At 47.8% G+C, this 18,939-nt stretch overlaps 1 protein-coding gene across 1 annotated transcript in view; it reads right to left on the bottom strand.

Moving 5' to 3' along the window:
• Positions 1-9,758: 9,758 nt before the first annotated feature.
• Clic6 (chloride intracellular channel 6) overlaps positions 9,759-18,939 on the bottom strand; it is a 46,538-nt gene continuing 37,357 nt past the window's right edge. The window contains exon 6 of the mRNA XM_052739869.1: positions 9,759-11,577. Coding sequence (XP_052595829.1) covers positions 11,416-11,577 — 162 coding nt within the window. The 3' untranslated portion in view covers positions 9,759-11,415. The remainder of the gene's footprint in view (positions 11,578-18,939) is intronic.

The raw sequence follows: 18,939 nt of genomic DNA, 5'->3' as shown, positions 1-18,939 counted from the left end.
AGCGATACCATTTAAAATATCAACTTAATTAAACAAATAATGATATCTCTCACTAGAATGCAATTTCCCAGGGAGACCAAATCAACCAAACGTTAAGGCCAGCCATCTTTCAGTCTTTCCCAGTGACAAATGTTGTTTCCTTGGAAGTGGCTCTACTGAATGTTGGGAAATCACGACATAGCTGCTCAAGCCATATGGGCAATTATGTGTCACACAGAACCCGAGGACCAGGTTTCTGTCCGTGTCACATCTGCGCTGGTGACCCGCCATGACGCAAGCAGGCCTTGCTTGGCTCTCATACCCCCAGGAGCCGGTCACCACCTTTGTGTTCTCACTTTGACAGAGATTTCCCTTCCCTTTGGTGTGGTGATATAGTGTGTACCACAGTAAAGCTTACCTGAGGATCAGAGGACAGAGCCAGCCACAAGTTCTTACCTCTGGGGATCAGAGGACAGAGCCAGCCACTAAATTAGACACAGAGGTCAGGCAGTGGTGGCACACACCCTTAATCCTATCACTCCTCTTGGGAGGCAGAGATCCATCTGGATCTCTGTGAGTACAAGGCCACACTGGGCTACATGAGAGAAACAGAACCAGGCAGTGGTGACACAAGCTTGTAATCCCAGGAAGTAATGTGGCAGGACACAGAAAGGTGTATAAGGCGTGAGGAAACAGGAACTCTCTCTCTCATGAGGCTGAGGATTTCGTAGAGGTAAGAACTTGTGGCTGGCTGTTCTGCTTCTCTGGTCCCCAGGTAAGCTTTATTGGGGTACACAATATATCACCACACTTTGGTTTAAGGGCTGCAGGCCTCTGACTTCTCCGTGTTCTAGAACAGAACTAAGAGAACCCAGCCTATCGCCTTTACAGCTCTCATCATTTGAGACACTGTGACCACCGGAATGGATAATCCAACAGTCAAAACCACACATGACATAGAACTACCAAGTGTGTGGGTGTTCTACTTTTCTGCTGCTATGACAGAACATCCTGGCAGAAGCAGCTTTTAGGGAGAGGGGGTTTATTCAGCTCACAGATCCAGCCCATCATTGTGGGTAAGTCAAGGCAGGAACTTGAACCCCCTAGTCACATGATGTGGAGCAGACAGGGATGGGTGCTTGCACACCCTCTCCTCTGTTCACTTTCTCTGCTCTTAGACTATTCAGGACCCAAACCCAAGTGGTGCCCACTTTGAGCCTGGGTCTTTGTACAACCAACACAATGCTCTACAGACACACAGGTCACATGTATCTCCACAGGTCACATGTATGTCCACAGGTCACATGTATGTCCACAGGTCAACCTAGTCCCGACAATCCCTCTTTGAGACTGTCTTCCTTGGTGGCTCTAGACTGTGACAAGTTGACAATTAAAGCTGATCATCTTGATAACTAAAAACCAAGAGATTAGGGAAGACTTTTCCTCTCAGTGTCCACACACAGTATCTGCCAGACTCTGTTAGAATAACCTTTTCTGACTAAAGGAGCAGCCTTGGCTTGGCTTTTGTTGGTGTCAGTGTTGTTGTTGATTTATATAACTGCCTTTGACTGAATTCAGGGAGGACTAAAGGAGAATCATGTCTACCTTGTACTGAGACACTTGGCCACCTGTTCAACATGGAGAGAAGTCATAACAAAGCCCTTCATTGACCAACTGCAAAAAAAATCCTTCCTTCAGCTCCACCCTCTCTCCCCACCCTTTGGCAAAAAAAAAAAAAAAAAAAAATCTGAGTAAATAAGTACACTTAGTGCCAAGATGTAGAGGTCAACAAACTCTTGCTTTGTCAGAGGAACCTGGGAATCAGGTCAAGTGGACTTGAGGGAATGTCAGACCTTCCTGCCCCATGGTGTTTGAGCCTGAGGATTAACAGTAAGAGAGTCTGGAGGAAGTTCGCCAAGAAGATAGGCAGCAGACATCTGATGCCACGGCTTGGCTTGGGAACACCTAACAGGTTTGGCAATGCAACCTCTACTGACCTCAACCAGGGGGTTGTGCATCACTGGTAGAAACTTCCTGTGATCATCACAAACTCTCAAAGCATGTCTATGGCAACGGTATTCTAAGATGGCTCCTGATATTTCCAGGCCCTGGTATACATGCCCCAACTCTTGAGGTTGAGTAGAACCTGTGAATAAATAGAGTATCGTTCTTGTGATTGGGTCACATGACAGGACAAAGGTGAAGGGGGTTGGAATATACCATGAAAGTCCCCAAACAATTGATTTGAGTGTAGGGACTCCATTCTGTAAAGGTGTGATTGGATCAGCTGTTTGTAAAGAAGGGTCCTCTGGATGGGCTTGGACTAATCAGATGATCCCTTGACATGAAGGACTCTTAAGTTAGAGAGGAAAGTCAGAGAGCTGAAGTGATTTAGATACCAGGAGCTGACCTCAAACCTTGTGTGGGGATCCAGCTTCAGCTAACACCTTCTTCCTTTTTTTTGTGACTCTGAACAAGACAGCCAGATATGGAACACATAACTTCTTGTAGATTAGTCAGATTTCTGTCACCAAGACAAAACACCTGGGAAAAAAATCAGCTTAAATGGAAAGATTTAGGGGTGCAGCTTCAGGGGCTTAGAGCCGTGGCCAGTTGTTGTGTGTGTTAAGCTGATAAATGTGTGGCCTTTGTTACATGGTGTAGAAGAAAACTACTTCAAGGCTAAGTAGAAGGCTCCCTCTGACCTCTGTATGTAACACACACACACACACACAAACACACACACATACACACACATATACACATACACACAGACATACACAACACACACAGACACACACAACACACACACATACACATGCACACACAGACACAGACACACACACACACACACACACACACACACACACACACACACACACCCCATTATCATCACCTTGATCATCATGATCTAAAACAAACACTTCACCTTAGGTACCACAGAGGAAAAACATGCCTGCATTTCTCTACATCTGTGTTTTCTGACATACTTCTTTTCAAGGCATGTGTGTTACTCACTGGTGAAGCAAGCTGAGGTGTGGATGGAGGAAGGTTTAGTTAGGATTCCTATTGCTCTGAAGAGACACCATGGCCACAGCAACTCTTATAAAGGAAAGCATTTAATTGGGTCTGGCTTACAGTTCAGAGGTTCAGTCCATTGTCATCATGGTGGGGAGCGTGGTGGTGTGTAGGCAGATGTGGTGCTGGAGAAGGAGCTGAGAGTTCTCCACAGACAGTAGGTCTTCCTGTGACTGGGAGCCACTGAGCTTAGGTTTGAACTTCTGAGACCTCAAAGCCTACCCCCTAGCGACACACTTACTCCAATTAAGGCCACACCTAATCGCGCTGCTCCCTAGGAACCTTTGGGGATCACTTTTATTGCTCACACCGTTGAAAGCTGTAATGACAGTATGGGAGGTGTTCTGGGGAAAGGAATCCCATTGTCCTCACTGAGGACAATGGCTGCTGACCTCCTAAGAAGAATCAGGTGAGCAGACATCACACCTATAGTTATAGTTATCGTACATGCCCAGAATGTGGCGAGTGGCCCCTTCAGAAAGCAAAATATCTACCAAAAATCCCTAAGGCAGGTGGTGAAGCATGAATATCCAAGCCAAGAACTTGCCCTGGGGTAAGAGCTGTGATGGACACTGTGACTGTCAACTTGACTGGGACAGTGGTGGCAGAACACCTCGGGGCACGCCTGTGAGGATGTTTCCAGGAGACTCGCCTGAGGAGGAAAGACTCTCACTGTGAGTGTCCCTGTCCGGTGGGCTGGGGTCTTGGACTGAATAAAAAGCTGAGCACTAACATCCATCTCCCTCGCTTTGCTTCCTGACCACAGAGGCGGCAGGGCCAGCTGCCATGTATCTGTCGCCATGACTTCCCTGTGCGTTCAGGCTGCGAGCCAAAACAAACCCTGGCCCCTAAGTGACTTTGTCAAATGTTTGGTCACAGCGATGAGTCAGTGACTAACAGAGACAGTATGCATTTCTATGCTTGGAGACTGTTCTCAAATATTATCACTGGGGCTGAGCCCATCAGTGCGAGTCAGGATTGAGCCCTGAAGAGGTTGAAAAGGCGTAGAAGGTAATGCTGTGCAATCCCTACATTTGACAGGAGAGGGGAAGTGAGCCTCGGGAGGATCAGCTCTTGCTGTATTGGATGCAAAGTGTCGCCCACAGACTCTGTTTGTACGGTTGGTCCCCAACTGCTGGCACTGTTTTGCCACTCTGCAGGCATGAGGACTTGAAAGGCAGATGCAGGGCCCTCCGAGTAGGGCCTGAGGGTTCGAGGCCGGTTCCATGTCTGGTCTGAGCTGTTTCCTGACTGCCACAGCAACATAACCCACTGCCTATGTTTCCACTGCCACAGCCTGGAGTGACTCCTGGCTCCAAGCCTTCCCGCCACAGTGGTGGGCTGTAGTATTGCCCAGAGCATGACCCTGAACAAGCCCCTCCTCCTTCAGGGGTCCGTGGATTCTGTCACAGCAGTAAGAGTAACTAACACAGCTCTTTCCCACAGACGCCCAGGCATTGGAGTCTTTCCTGGGGATTCGGTAACAAAGTATCATGAAGACAGTGGGTGTCATCAGAACGTGTTACCCTCTCACTGGGCCAGAGGCTCGACTTTCAATTCGTGTATCAGCAGAACCCAGCTCCAGGTGAGCACTCTGGGGAAGGATGCTTCCTTACCTCTTCCACCTTCTGGTGGCGGCAGCCTTCCCTGGAGTTCCCAGGCTCTCTGCTGCACCCCTCCCGCCTCTCACCCCACCTGCACACGGCCCCTTCCCTGTGTCTTGCAGTGTCTCTTCTTATGATGACATCAGTGACACCCGAATTAGGGACCAGCTTCACCAATAGGACCTCATGAAAATGTAACTATTTTCATCTACAAAGACCCTCTTTTGAAAGAAGGTCACATTCTGCAGCTCTAAGTCACTGGGAATTTTGAGAGAGCACTTTAAAACACACACATATATATGCTCTTGAGCACGTGTGTGTGTGTGTGTGTGTGTGTGTGTGTGTGTGTGTGTGTGTACTCAAAGCTAACCACAACCACCTTTATCGTCTGCAAGGTCCCCCCTAGCAATACCATTCATCACTACACCATATGATGCTATAACTCAGGATTCAGAAAACAGAGTTGAAGGAGAGAACCTTAGAGGACATCTAGTCAATGCCTGATGACGATCTCAGCTCCCAGCTACATATGAGGTATTGCCTCATCCACCTGTTTTTGTGTGGGGAAAGAGAGTGGGGTTGTGGTGGTATTGTGTTCCCCAAAATATTGTGCACCCTAATAAACTTATCTGGGGTCAGAGACAGAACAGCCACTAGAAACAAAGGCTGGAAAATGGTGGCACTCACACCTTTAATCCTAGCACTTCAGAGGTAGAAATCCCTCTGGATCTCTGTGAGTTCAAGGCCACATTGGAAGTGGCCAGGCATGGTGACACACACCTTTAATCCCAGAAAGCGAGCCTTTAATCCCAGGGAGTGGTGGTAGAAAGCAGAAAGGTATATAAGGCGTGAGGACCAGAAACTAGAAGCATTTGGCTGGTTGAGCTTTTAGGTTTTGAGCAGCACAGTTCAGCTGAGACCCATTCGGATATGAGGACTCAGAAGCTTCCAGTCTGAGGAAACAGGATCAGCTGAGAAGTTGGCCAGATGAGGATAGCTGTGGCTTGTTCTGTCTCTCTGATCTTCCAGAGTTCACCCCAATACCTGGCTCAGGTTTGATTTTATTAATAAGAACTTTTAAGATCCCTGTTACAGTGGGGTAGGGTGGGGTAAGTAGGCAGACACTCTTGGGACATCCCTTGTACCATGAGACACCGCACACTGTCGGGTGATGAGGCCCCTTCGTCAGCCGGACACCCATGAGTCTCTAGCTGGGTCTCTGAGTTCCTTAGATGGATTCAAATGTCCCTGAATCTCTCACCACACAATCAGCCATCCATACACTTGATTTCATCACACCACTGTCCCACATGCATTGGTTTCAGGCATAACCAGGAGCTTCTTGTCCCTGGTACTTCCATGACAAGGCAGAAAATTACAGGACTGAGCAAAATGCCCCCTCCCATGGTCATTCTTCAGTACACACCACACACACCACACACACACACACACACACACACACACACACCAAAACAACAACAACAACAACAATAACAACAACAAAAACCCAATACTTGGGGTTTGGCTTCCTGGGACCAACAGGGTAAATTCACACTTTGTTCTCTGGACCTGGAAGGCCACCTTTTGACAGGTGAGTCCCCTAGGAAGACACCCAGAGGCCTGGGCTGTGTTTAGATGACGTCTCAAATCTATGGCCACATCAGGCTGGAATGGTCAACTAGTACTTCAAGTCCAACCCAGTGGAGGGTGGAGGAGGTTTCAGGAAGGGAGGAAGTGCCACCTACTGGTGAGGAGAGCCTGCCTTGTGTACATCTAGGACTCTGGCTTTCGGGAGACTAGTCTTGATTTCTCACCTTTTCCATTTCTTTGAGTCTCTTGCAAATATTAGACAAGTGAAAACAGTGTGTTCAAGTCAAACAAGATGGCTTCCCAATCAAGCTGCCAGTCTGCTGTGGAGGTTCTCAGTTCAGTGTGCCTTGACAAAGCCCTAGGCCAGCTCTACACACCCAGTCACCCAGCGACCGAAGGGGACAGCTTAGACTCGGGTGGCCACCATCCCAACATCCCTGTGTTGTAGGGAGCGAAGCATTCGGAGTATATATGCTTCCTGCCGGTGACAATGGATCAGATTTCTATAAACTTATGAATTCATACCCAATCCATTCTGACAACTTGTATTTTAGGGCACTAGGCAATCAGAAGAGTAAATTTTTAAAAAAGCAATTGACTTACAGCCAGATACATTGTAGATTATAGAGAACTTTACTTTCTTTTTGAAATAAAGCCTGAGTCTGCAGGCCAGGCTAGATCCAAACTCCAGGGAATCATTCTGTCTCAGCTCCCCCAGTGTGTGTGTGGGGGGGGGTTACAGGTGAGTCACCACGCCCAGCTCATATTTAGGACCTTACACCTGCTCAGGATCTGACTGTTTTGTTTTTTGTTTTCTCAGTACTGCCTCCAAAGTCTTTCTGGGGAAAGGGGCTGGAGACATGCTCAACTTCTTAGTACATAATCCCTGAATGGGAAAATCAAACAAGCAAGTGAAAACCTTCACGTCATTTGAAAACATTTCCTGTTCTCAACCAAGGCGCATTCTCAGAAAGGACGAACTCACTTCTGGGTATTGGGATTATCACAAGATTACTCTGAAGCCTGTAGACGTCGGAAGATTGGAAGAGCCTTGCGTGGCCCTGGGAGGTGTTGGTACATAGAAAGTCAAAGCTTCGGAAAGACGGCTAACCCGGATTCACAAACAGCAGCCACTTGGAAAGACACTGACAGGAAAACAGAGCCAGCTGGTTGGATGGACTGTGGACAATTCCAGGCCAGCCCTTGGTGCCACTGTGCTTGCCCCATCACCAAGAATATGATGGGAAAGGTTGAGGAAGAGGTGAGAGCTGGCAGAACCCTCAGAGGAAAATGACTTCTTTCTAAGAGGGTGGTTAAATCCACAGAAGAGCCAGAAACCCTGGAAGTGCCATGAGTGACCCAGGACGGCTGGATGGTTATGAGTGAAGCAAACAGTGGGTAGGATGAGACCTTATTAGCGGGCTGACCTAAGGCCTAACTCTCTCGACAGGTGGCTTCTCATGCCATCCATGTGTGCAGCTTACCGCTTCTGAACGTGATTTCCCCTAGACCACGACCTGACCACGTTACCTGTACCAGTGCAGACCAAATGACGGCAGCTTTGGCTCTCCCTGACTGTACAGCCTCACTTAAAACAACAGTTGTCCAAACCTCAAGCTGAACCCTCTGCAGTGAGGACAGTGACTTTGCCCAAACTGGACTACAGCAGCGCTGGTGGTCTCCTAAGCACACAGAGGATAGACAGAGACAGACTGGACCTGCAGGTCCCTGATAAGCCTGTCCCTGTGGCCAGGATCACAACTACCCATCGGGCACTATAAAATGACCAGCCCAGAGCATGGTACCAGACTAACCAGAAAGTCAAACTTTGAAAGGTAACTGATTTCAGGTAAAGCTTAACTATTGCCAGTTTGTAATGTTTATCACTTATTTTGTCCACTTTGTAGAACTGTGGATTACACACTCTCAGAATGAAGCGTATTTTTTTGTTCTCTTAGCTGTAAAAGTGAAGAAGGGCCGGGGTATTCTAATATTTTTCAGGCAATTATTTTCAAGAATAACTCTGAACCACCGAAAGTGAGGACTAAGGACGGCTGGGACTCTACTGGGAGGGAGTCATCGGTCATGACAGCAGATGCTGAAGGGGAGCCCTGAGCTCCACCTGCTCTGGGAGTTGGGGGAGGCAGTGCACGTACATGTGAGTGGGAATGTGTGTGGGAATGTGTGAGAGTGTCAAGTACACATGTACATGTCTTTGTGACAGTGCGGTGAACATATGTCATGTGCGTGTGTGAGTGAGTGTGCATGTACGCCGTGGGTCTGCGCGTCAGGAGTGAAGGCCTGTCCGGATGACATTTTCTATTCCATCCCCGCTTGTTGGGAGGCTCTAGAGAGGACAGCCATGCGGTGCTCTTGCTCAGCCTGTTGCTGGAGGGTCTGTAGTCAGAGGAAAGTTGGCTTTCTAATAAAAATATCAGAATTGTTTTCTAATTCTCAGGTCTTAACAACAACTGAAAGTGAGAAGGAATTGTGTCATCCCCAATGCTACAATCAGTCTCTCTGGAATTTCACCACGGAGGGTAGAGGTGGGGGTGAGGCTGGGGCTGGGGTAGGGCCAGGGCTGGGGGTGGAGTAGGGCTGGGAGGTAGGGTGGAGCTGGAGGTGGGGCTGAGGGTGTGGCTGGGGTGTGGCTGGGTGGGGCCGGAGGTGTGGCTGGGGTGTGGCTGGGTGGGGCTGAGGGTGGAGCTTGAAGCAGAGCAGAGGAGTCAGGCTGGCAACAAGGACCAGGTCTGGCCACGACTGCCCCAAGGAGCCACTTTCCTATAGCTAGCAGTATAAGTGGAACGACCTCCAAACGTCTGTTTCAGTCACCTGGACAAAGAGGTCACATGTATGTGCTCAGGCCTCTTTGAGGGGCCATTAATATGTCTGTGGTTCATAGCTCACATATGGATTATCTCTCACCCAAACACCAGCGACCTCTGGTTCAGATTTGATCTCAACCTTTTTAAAGACACCGATAGCCTTCATTTTATTCCTTTAAATCCAAATGAGAAAGGCAGAGAGAGAGAGAGAGAGAGAGAGAGAGAGAGAGAGAGAGAGAGAGACTGGTTTTACTTAAAAGTTTTTATTGGGGACTGGGAAATGATTCAGCAGCTAAAGTGTTTGCTGCACCAGGGTTCAGCTCCCTTAGACTACAGGTAAACGTCATGTGGGCACGGTGCACACCCTGAAATTCTAGCCTCAGAGGTGGAGATGGACCCCGAAAGCAAGCTGTCTAGAGAGAGAGGCCATACAGAGCTTTGGGCTTGACTGAGAGACTCTGCCTCCAAAGAATAAGGTGGGGAGATTCTTGACACTATCCTCAGGCCTCCCATGTATTTACCACATGTACACGGGCACCCACACACATCCAAACCCAAAGGCACATGTGCAGGCACATCACATTACACACACACACACACACACACACACACACACACACACACACACACACACGAAAAGAAACTAAAGGAAAACAACAAAGCTGATTGAAAGTATTTAATTTGTAAGGCACATAGTTGGTGATCATCTTAATATCTAAAAGAACAGAATTAACAAGACTACCACCCTATCATCTACCCATTTACCAAGTATGAATATCACATTGTAAAAGCAGGTTTAAAAAGCTGGCTCCTAAGGAGATGTGGAATAACGTGGACTGTGGTGACATGGGCTAGACACGACCCTGACAACCTTCTTCCTTCAAGTGATAAAGAAAGTGACTGCTGGGTTAAAGCCAGTGATTCCAAGAAACAAGGAAATGAAGCGGCCTCCATATTGGACTTGTGTCCTTATAAGACACTCTTCACTCAATCTTAGGATCTTCCTGTTTTAAAGTATCTTACTCTCACCCAAACAAATTGCCCACTGAGTAGACTATGCATGAGGGTTCCAGCACCCACTACACGCCTCAGCCAAGTCTCCAAGAGATGTTTCCTGTAGGATGTGTGAATATGAAGGCATACACCTGAGAAGTCTTGCAGAGTAGCTAAGCAACCTTACATCTTCTCATCCACAACTGGACTGGAGCCCAGCAGCCCACCCATGGGTCAAGCTATAATGCATGGTGGCCACAGGGGTGGTAGAGGGAATGCCACAGTAGACCAGACACTCCTCGGTTCCTCATTAAAGGACCATTTTCCAGAACTCCTCGAGAGTCGGACTTTCTGGGTTTTAGTCTGGAATTTGGTTCTCCTGCTTGGCCTCAGAATGAGATAGAAAGTAGATATGAATGAGCTAGCCTCAACCACATCCTCATCACTAGAGGACCACCATGAGCAGGAGTCATAGGCATAAGGCAAGGAGATTCTCCAAGCTGCCACTAACAGGAAGAGGCCCCGTGAAGGCACAGTCCCTCTGCAGGAAAGAAGAGAAGGAACCAGGAAGGAAGCTAGAACCAAAGGCACAGGGGAGCGGGGGAGCCCTCTCCTTAACACCTTTCCTGGACTCAGAGGCAGAAGGGGACACCCTGGCCCCATCACCCTAGTTGCTGCTGTCTCTTGGCTCTGCAGGGGGAACCTAGAGTCCCTGTGTGGCTCAGTGGGGACAAGTCTTCTGTGATGAACATTGAGACACCAAGAGGTCCCCTCCTCAGCCTCTTACAAATGCCACATCACAGATGAATGAAATTGTATGTGATATGTGTGCACACATGTGTGTGCACAGGCATGCGTGAAAGAGTGGAGATTCTAGACATATTCACCAAATTTGTTATCAGAAGCTACATAGAATAAGTTTTAGGTGATTTTTACTTTCTTCTTTGTACCCTCTAACGCTGTTCAAAAGTATGTTGTACGTATAAAGCAGCATTTCATTTATATTTAAGAAGAGAAAACCAAGCTACATGTGATTATCCAAACTATCAAAGAAAGACTAACTTCTTTAAAATGGAGGGACCCAAAGTCAAAGCCAATGTGCTTTGAAACAAAGCACACAACTCTATTGCCCTAAACACGGATTACAAGAGTCCTGAATCTCAAAGACGTAAATTAGCATAGATGAGATATAGGAACAAGTAGACGAACTGCAAGGCCATGCGTCCTCTGGTGGCATTGAGAGAGTCGGAGTTATTTTGCAAAAGCTGTTTCTGGGAAGATGCATAGAAGGCTCTCCTGGAAGCTTTGCTCACTTGCCTGAGAAAAAGACAGGAAGCAACCCAGCATCACTTCATCCTTTTTGCTGCATCTGAATACGCGTGTTCAATCTCCTGGTCAGCTGGACATGTGTTAGTGAACTCATCCCGGGCATAAGCATTGTTTAAGTACCTCCAAATGCCAGTCATTTCAGAAGGAAACTCAAAATCTCTGTATTTCTTGGCCACAATCTGAAAATGAAGAGGAAATGATGAGTAAAAGGGTCACGGGGGTCAAATCAGACAATCGGTCCCGCGGAGGTGCATAGCCAAGCTCCTGATGTCATCCTATGGTCATTTGGGCTGCCCATGGTGGCACTTTAACGTTGCTAGCACACCTTGGGAACAGGAAAGGTGACAGAGGTACAGGATGCAATGCAATTGCTCTATGACAGAATCTAGACTCACCCAGGAGACAGACTCTGAGCGTGTCTGTGAGGGGGTCTCTAGACTGAGTCAGTTGAGGTAGAAAGACCCACCCTAACTGGAGAAGACATGATTCCATGGGTTGGGGGCCTGGGTTGAATCAAAATGACATAGGGAGCCGAGCACCAGCATCCACAGCTCTCTGTGTCCTAACTGCTGAGGCACTGTGACCGGATGCCTCGCCCTTCCAGCCTCCATGCCCTCCCTGACATGAGGGATTTACTGTGAGCTGATTTACTGTGAGCCGAAATCACCCTTCCTCCTCTGAGCTTCTTTACTTGTATTTTCTCAAAGCTAATAATAACAACAACAATAATAACAACTAATCTGAGATCCCTACAGTCCTGCCCGCCAGGTTACCAAGAAAGGATCCTTGGGATCCACTGTGCATGTGTGCAACATGCCAGTGGCTTTTTCCTTGTATCTGTGGCAATATGCATTGTCAGGTGTCAGCTGCTGTGTTACGTGGCACGTGAAGGCATATGACAGATCTTCATCTTGGACTGCATTGGGGTCTCTTAATCATCTGTATCTTCTCCTACTTACTCAATCTCATCACCAGCAATCCGTAACATCTGTGTGTGGTATTTCTGCAGAAGTCCGTCAGTCTGCCCTAAGCAGATGGCTCAACCGTGAGTGTACCATGTGCAAAGGTCAGATGTGTGAACAAAACAGCATGGCCCTCATCATCACGGAGACAGCGGAAGCAAGAAAGTAACACGTGGGGTGGATGTTCTAAGACACTCAGTAGTATGAGATGCTTTCCTGGCCTGGGGAGGGCCAAGTGGGGGAATCAATCGCTAAGGACAGCATCCAATGATGAGGGATGTGTGACTTGGCTAGTGCCCCACACCTGAAAAACTGAGAACAAGAAGTTATTCTATCATAGTCCCAGAAGCCAGAAATCTAAGGTCAAGACGTCAGCAGGGCTCTGCTTCCACTGAAGGTTCTGAGTTAGAATCCATCTCAGGCCCTTCTAACTTCTCGCAGCTCTTGTCTGTGGAGGACAACTCAGGTCTTTCCATGTCTTCTTGAGGTGTTTGTGTGTCTCTGTCTTAAATCCCCTTTTAGCAAAGACAGCGGCAAGTCATACTAGAGTTGAGTCCAGCTGTCTCTACTGCACCTTCAACTTAACTGTGTCTGCAAAGACCCACATGCCACATGAGCCCCGTCCTGGGGGAGCAGTGAGCCCCGTACTATGATGTACGTGCTTGGAAAGGGAGAAGCACAATTTCATCTGCCACAGGGATCCAGAGCTACAGTGGCCATTTCTGCCACGTCACCTCCCTCTGCACGGCTTCCGGGATTCACGTTGGAATGAACAAGAGACTCAGCACAAATCAGATCTTAGTATTCACTCATCGGACTGTGAAGCCAGCAGCCATTGGTGCAGTGTGGCCTCAAATTAGGACCAAGGAACATCTAGAAAGCCTCTGGCATGGTGTGGTGTTCTTCACCTGAATGCAGACTTAAGGATGCTCATGTCAAGAACTCTTATTTCTTGGATTGACACTCACCTGCTTCACCTTTGACCTTTTTGAAAAATCTTAACCTAGAGTCTCACGCAAGCTAAGCAAGCGCTCCACCACTGAACCCAGCTCTCTCTTTACTCTTTATTTGGATACAGGGTCTTATTAACTCGCCCAGGCAGGCCTCGGACTCTCTCTGTAACCCAGGCAAGGTTGAGCTTGCAATCTACTCCCATCAGCCTCCCAGGCAGCCGGCATTGCAGATCTGCACCATCAGGCCTGGATATTTTAATATTAATGAGGATATTGACTAAATATCCTACTATTCCACATGGACTCTTGCTTTTATCATTTCTCTTTCTGTGTATACATCTCCATGTGCCTGTGTATCTGCATATGATGGTGTGCGAGTGTGTGCACACACTCTGTGGAGGTCAGATTGACACGGGGTGACTTTCTTGATCACTGACTACATTTGAAATTTTATTTTAGATTTACTTTTTAAAATTATATGTATGTATGGGGGTGGGGCTGTGCATGTGAGTTCAGGTACCTGTGAAGGCCACAGAGAGCGTTGGATCCCATGGACCTAGAGTTACAGGCAACTGTGAGCTGACTGCCATGGGTGCTGAACTTGGGGCTTCTGGAAGAGCACCAAGTGCCCTTAAGCACTGATGCATCCCTCCTGCCCCACCTTATTGTAGTAAAGATTTATTTCTTATGTGCACATGCACACATATGTGCAGATGTCCCTAGATGCCAGAAGAGGGTGTTCCGGTCCCTGCTGCTGGAGTCACAGATGGTTGCCAGTGGCGGGAACCATACTCGAGGCCTCTGCTAGGAGCACAAGTGTCTTAACTGCTGAGCCATCACCCCAATCCCCTTTCCTCTACCTCATTTTTGAGACAAGATCTCCTGTTGACCCTGGAACTTGAAGATGTGACTGAACTGTCTGGCCTGTGACTCTGTGACTCTCCTGTCTCCACCTTCCCATGCTGGACTACAAGAACACACCACAATGCCTGGCGGCATCTGTCTTGTTTCACGTGGGTTCTAAGGGATCAACCTCGGGTCCTGATGCTTGTACAGCAGTAAGCTGTTTACCAACTGAGCCATCTCCCCACCCCAGGTGATGTAATATTTGATTCCTATGTGTATGTGCACACACACACACACACACACACACACACACATACACACACACACACTCTCCCTTTCAGTGACTCAGAGGCTGTGGTTTAATTCTTTCTGAGAGTCCCCTAATATTAGCTATCAAGTTCGATTCCTGGTGATGACAAAGGAGGGCATGTTTGTGTCCTCACATCTTTCCGGCTCTTCTCCTTCCTCCCACCCCTCCCACCACCCCATGCCTGGAACAACATCCAATTCACCACATCCTGACTTTCTTTACTCTGCCTGTGGCTGCTGTCTGGTCTCTGTGCTAGGGTCAGCTTGGGTTCCCCGCTGAAAGGGCTGCAACTCCAAGCGAAGCTGCTCATGGGAAGGACTTGTCCCTGCCTATTGAATGTCCAGCTGAAGAATCGTTTTATAAATTTATTTTATTTTTAATTAAAATGTAATTACATCCCTCCCTCCCTCTAAGCCCTTGAGGCATGTGTTCACCAAACAAATAAGAACAGAGAAACCAAACAGGTAAATAGCAGAGCTGTGTGTGTTGGGGCCGGGTAGTTAGGTTGCCCGCAGCCCAGGCTCTTACTCTTCTGATAGTCCGTGAGCAGGCCAGTGTCCTTCGAGCAAATCTGTGCTCTAAGTCAGGGTGAGATAGGCTCCCTGTTTCTTAACAGCCTTTTCCAACACACGCCTTATCTGTCTCGGGTTCTTATTTCACGATCACTTGAGTATTTCATCATATAGCAATTTCACTGCTCAGGAGTGCTTATTTCGCTGAGACCGGTGTCTGGGTGGATAATAACTGGGGATATAAAACTCTTTCACAACACACTAGACAGTCTTTCCTCTCTAGAGGTAATGCCACTGCTTTCCGATTTTTGATGTCATGAGGACATTTAAGGCCATTGTGAACTTCTCTCCCTCCCCCGTCGGTTTCCATTGTTTATCTGTGTCATCATTACTGCTGTGGTTTGAGTACAGTCCTTGAAGGGTCATGTGTTGGAAGCTTGGGTCTCAGTGGGACAATGTGTGATGGGACCTTCAAGAAGCAGGGCTTAGAGAAGGGCATCACTGGGGCAATGCCCTCAGGAGAGACTGCAGTAGTTCTCATAGGACTCTGGCTAATCCTGTGGGGAAGTCGGCTATACAAGAGCAAGTCTGGATGCTCCCTGTCTCACCATATGGTCACTTCCTGTCTCACCATGTGGTCACTTCCTGTTTCACCATATGGTCACTTCCTATCTCACCATATGGTCATTTCCTGTCTCTCTATATGGTCATTTCCTGCCTCACCATTTGGTCACTTCCTGTCTCTCCATATAGTCATTTCCTGTCTCACCATATGGTCACTTCCTGTCTCACCATTTGGTCACTTCCTGTCTCACCATATGGTCACTTCCTGTCTCACCATATAGTCACTTCCTGTCTCACCATATAGTCACTTCCTGTCTCACCATTTGGTCACTTCCTGTCTCACCATATGGTCACTTCCTGTCTCACCATATGGTCACTTCCTGTCTCACCATTTGGTCACTTCCTGTCTCACCATATGGTCACTTCCTGTCTCACCATTTGGTCACTTCCTGTCTCACCATATGGTCACTTCCTGTCTCACCATATGGTCCCTCCCCTCCTCCCCTCTCCCCTCCTTTCCCTCCTCCCCTCTCCCTCCTCTCCTCTCTCTCCCTCTCCTCTCCTTCCTCTCCCTCTCCTTTCTCTCCTCTCTCTCCCTCCCCTCCCTACCCTCTTCCTCCCCTCCCTTCCTCACTCTCCCTCCCCTCCCTCCCTCTCCCCTCCTCTCCCTCCTCTCCCTCCTCCCCATCCTCCCTGTCCTTCATTTTTTCTCCCCTCTTCTCCCATTCTGAACATTAACATCTGGGCCCTGTCCATTTGATTTTAGGTGACTTGTCCTCAGATCCAGCCCCACCATTTTCCTCCACTTTTATTGTCTCTAGCTATACAGCGGCCCCACGTGGATTCTTTCTTGTTGCTAGTCATGGTTTAGCAAGGCAGACATATTGGAGCTACCATTTGCTTAGAAATTATGTGGGGCAATAAGAGAGTGAGACAGGACCTTTGGCGAGCAAACTCCGTATTCCCAGTCAAGCATTCACTTGAGAAGCACTGACCTCCACCCTCCCTGGGGGACACATTAGAGCTAGAGTCAGGCTAGAGGCGGAGGTTAGCACTGGAGCACTGGAGTTAGCGGTAGAATAAGGGCACTCTTCTTTCCCTCTCTTCAGCAGCCAGGATGCCCCAGCGCACCGGGCTGGGCACAGGCCGTAAAGATGTCATCTCTGTGTAATCCCCCTTCAACTGTCTCTTTAGAGGTTTCCCCCAGAAGCGTTCTCTGTAACCTCTCCCTCACTGCCAGGGCATGCCCCACAGCAAAGATCTCCCCCATTTCATGACTGAGTTGTTTACTTCTGAAGACCTCTGGCTGGGCGGTGGTGGCACACGTCTTTAATCCCAGCACTCGGGAGGCAGAGGCAGGTGGATCTCTGTGAGATTGAGGCCAGCCTGGTCTACAGGACAGCCAAGGCAACACAGAGAAACACTGTCTTGGGGAAGAAAAAAAAAAAACAATGGACTCAAATTGAAGATCAAGGACAATTTTCTTAGGGTGTAAAAGAAAAAAATATATATCTAGAATCATGCACCAGCCCCGTCTCTTAAATTCCTTTTCATTTGTGGGTGATCTGTCATTCTTTTGTAGGCTTGTGAAAGATGAAGCCAATACTCTATTTTTAATATCATTTTTAGTGGGTTTCAGGAAGGGAAATAAATTATAAATCTCTCGACTCTTACATTTTACCATAATTCCCTTGGACTGATTCTCATTTCCTTCAGAAGTACTCTGTTCTGGAAGATCATTAAATAGTTTAGCATCGTAAGTGCTAAATGGCTTTGAAGATTTTGTTTCTAGGTCTTCTATTAGCACCATGGACTGCTTTAGCCCCCCACCCCCACTCCTACCCCTGCAGCTCACCCTCTCCACTGTTTACATATATGTGTGCATCTATGTGTTCACCTACATGCAAGGACTCGTAGAGGGCAGACGAAGTTGTTGGATCCCCTGGAGCTGGAGTTACAAGTGGTGTGGGCTGTCTAATACAAATGCTAAGAACCAAACTCTGGTCCTCTGCAAGGGCAGCGAGTGCTTTTAACCACAGAGCCATCTCTCCATCCCCCTCTTTTTTATATGAGTAAACCACACTGTGATCAGTGCTGTGTGGCTGTGACATTTCTCCTGCTCTTTATTGTGGTTTGGATATTTGACACTTTTATAATGAAGGTTTGGTCGCCAACCTCCACCAGTTGGTGATAGTTTCACCAGTTGGTTAATTACAGCTGATTGGGTAATAGGAAGTGGAGCCTAGGTCACCAGGAGCCTTTGAAAGTCTTGTCTCCAGGCCCTCTCTCTGGTGCTCTCTGGCTTCCACAGAGTGAGCTGCCTGCTCACCACAGGCCTGACATCAACAGAGCCAGCTGATCATGACTATACCTCCTCCGAAACCACAAGCCAAAACGAGCCTTTCTGCTCTTACATTGGTTTTCTCAAGCATTTTGTCAGAGCAACTAGAATTTCTTCTTCATCCTGCACAAACCTGTCTGATGCTATATCATTCACAGTAAAGACTAAAGTTCCATCCCTGAAAGGGACTAAACCGAAACACAGTTGGCGTACATATCTCATTGGAAAATGACTTCTAGATTTAGGTTTTAGAGAACTGAGAAGCTTTTGTTAGACTTTGGATGCTGGGACCTTAACAAAGCTGTTAAAGAAGACATTAACTCAAAGAATCATGAGTGTCCATCTGAAGTAGATCTCCCTGAAGCACCACACGGAAGGAAGAAGGAAAAAGCTAGAGACTAAGAGGGAGAGAGCAGGAAGAAGGTGTCCAGGAAGAGAAAGGCAAGGTCATAACGTGGAGTGACCAAGGGTGACAGGTAGCCCACCATGGACTCTTGGAAGCAGATGGGTGATTTTACCGGCCAATCACACACACACTTTGAACATGGCATTGGCTTGTATTTCCCTGTGCTTCTCCTTTTTCCCACCCTTACACTCCTGCTCCAGCTCTAGACCTCGCGAGAATTTAATACTAATCAAGATGCCCCCATGCACGGCACGGACTTCTTCTTTGGACGTCTGAGGATCACGCACACAGCAGTGATGGCCGTGATCATAACAACTGACGCCTGTAAGTGACAGAGAAGTGGGGACAGAGAAGCCACGCAGAAGTCCAAGTGTGGGGCCAGCTGCCTGGGAATCCCTAGGATTGCTACTACAAGTTCTGATTTACTAGGTCAGGTGACCCAGCAGAACTGAAATTAAAAAATTAAAAATTAAAAAAAAAATCACCTTCAAATAATTCTAGGTGTATGTGACCATTGACTCTTCTACCACATTCAACTGCCTAGGAAGACAGGATATCAACTACAGATATAAAAAATAGGCTAAGTCAAGAGCTGTATCAGCTGCTCTTAGCAGTGGAAGGCTGATATTAATAGCTGACAGGACACC

Source organism: Peromyscus californicus, unplaced genomic scaffold (genome assembly GCF_007827085.1).
Source record: "Peromyscus californicus insignis strain IS unplaced genomic scaffold, ASM782708v3 Scaffold_16__1_contigs__length_79575227, whole genome shotgun sequence".
Lineage (NCBI taxonomy): Eukaryota > Metazoa > Chordata > Mammalia > Rodentia > Cricetidae > Peromyscus > Peromyscus californicus.
Note: the sequence above shows the minus strand (reverse complement) of the source record. Positions and strands in the feature narration are given on the sequence as shown.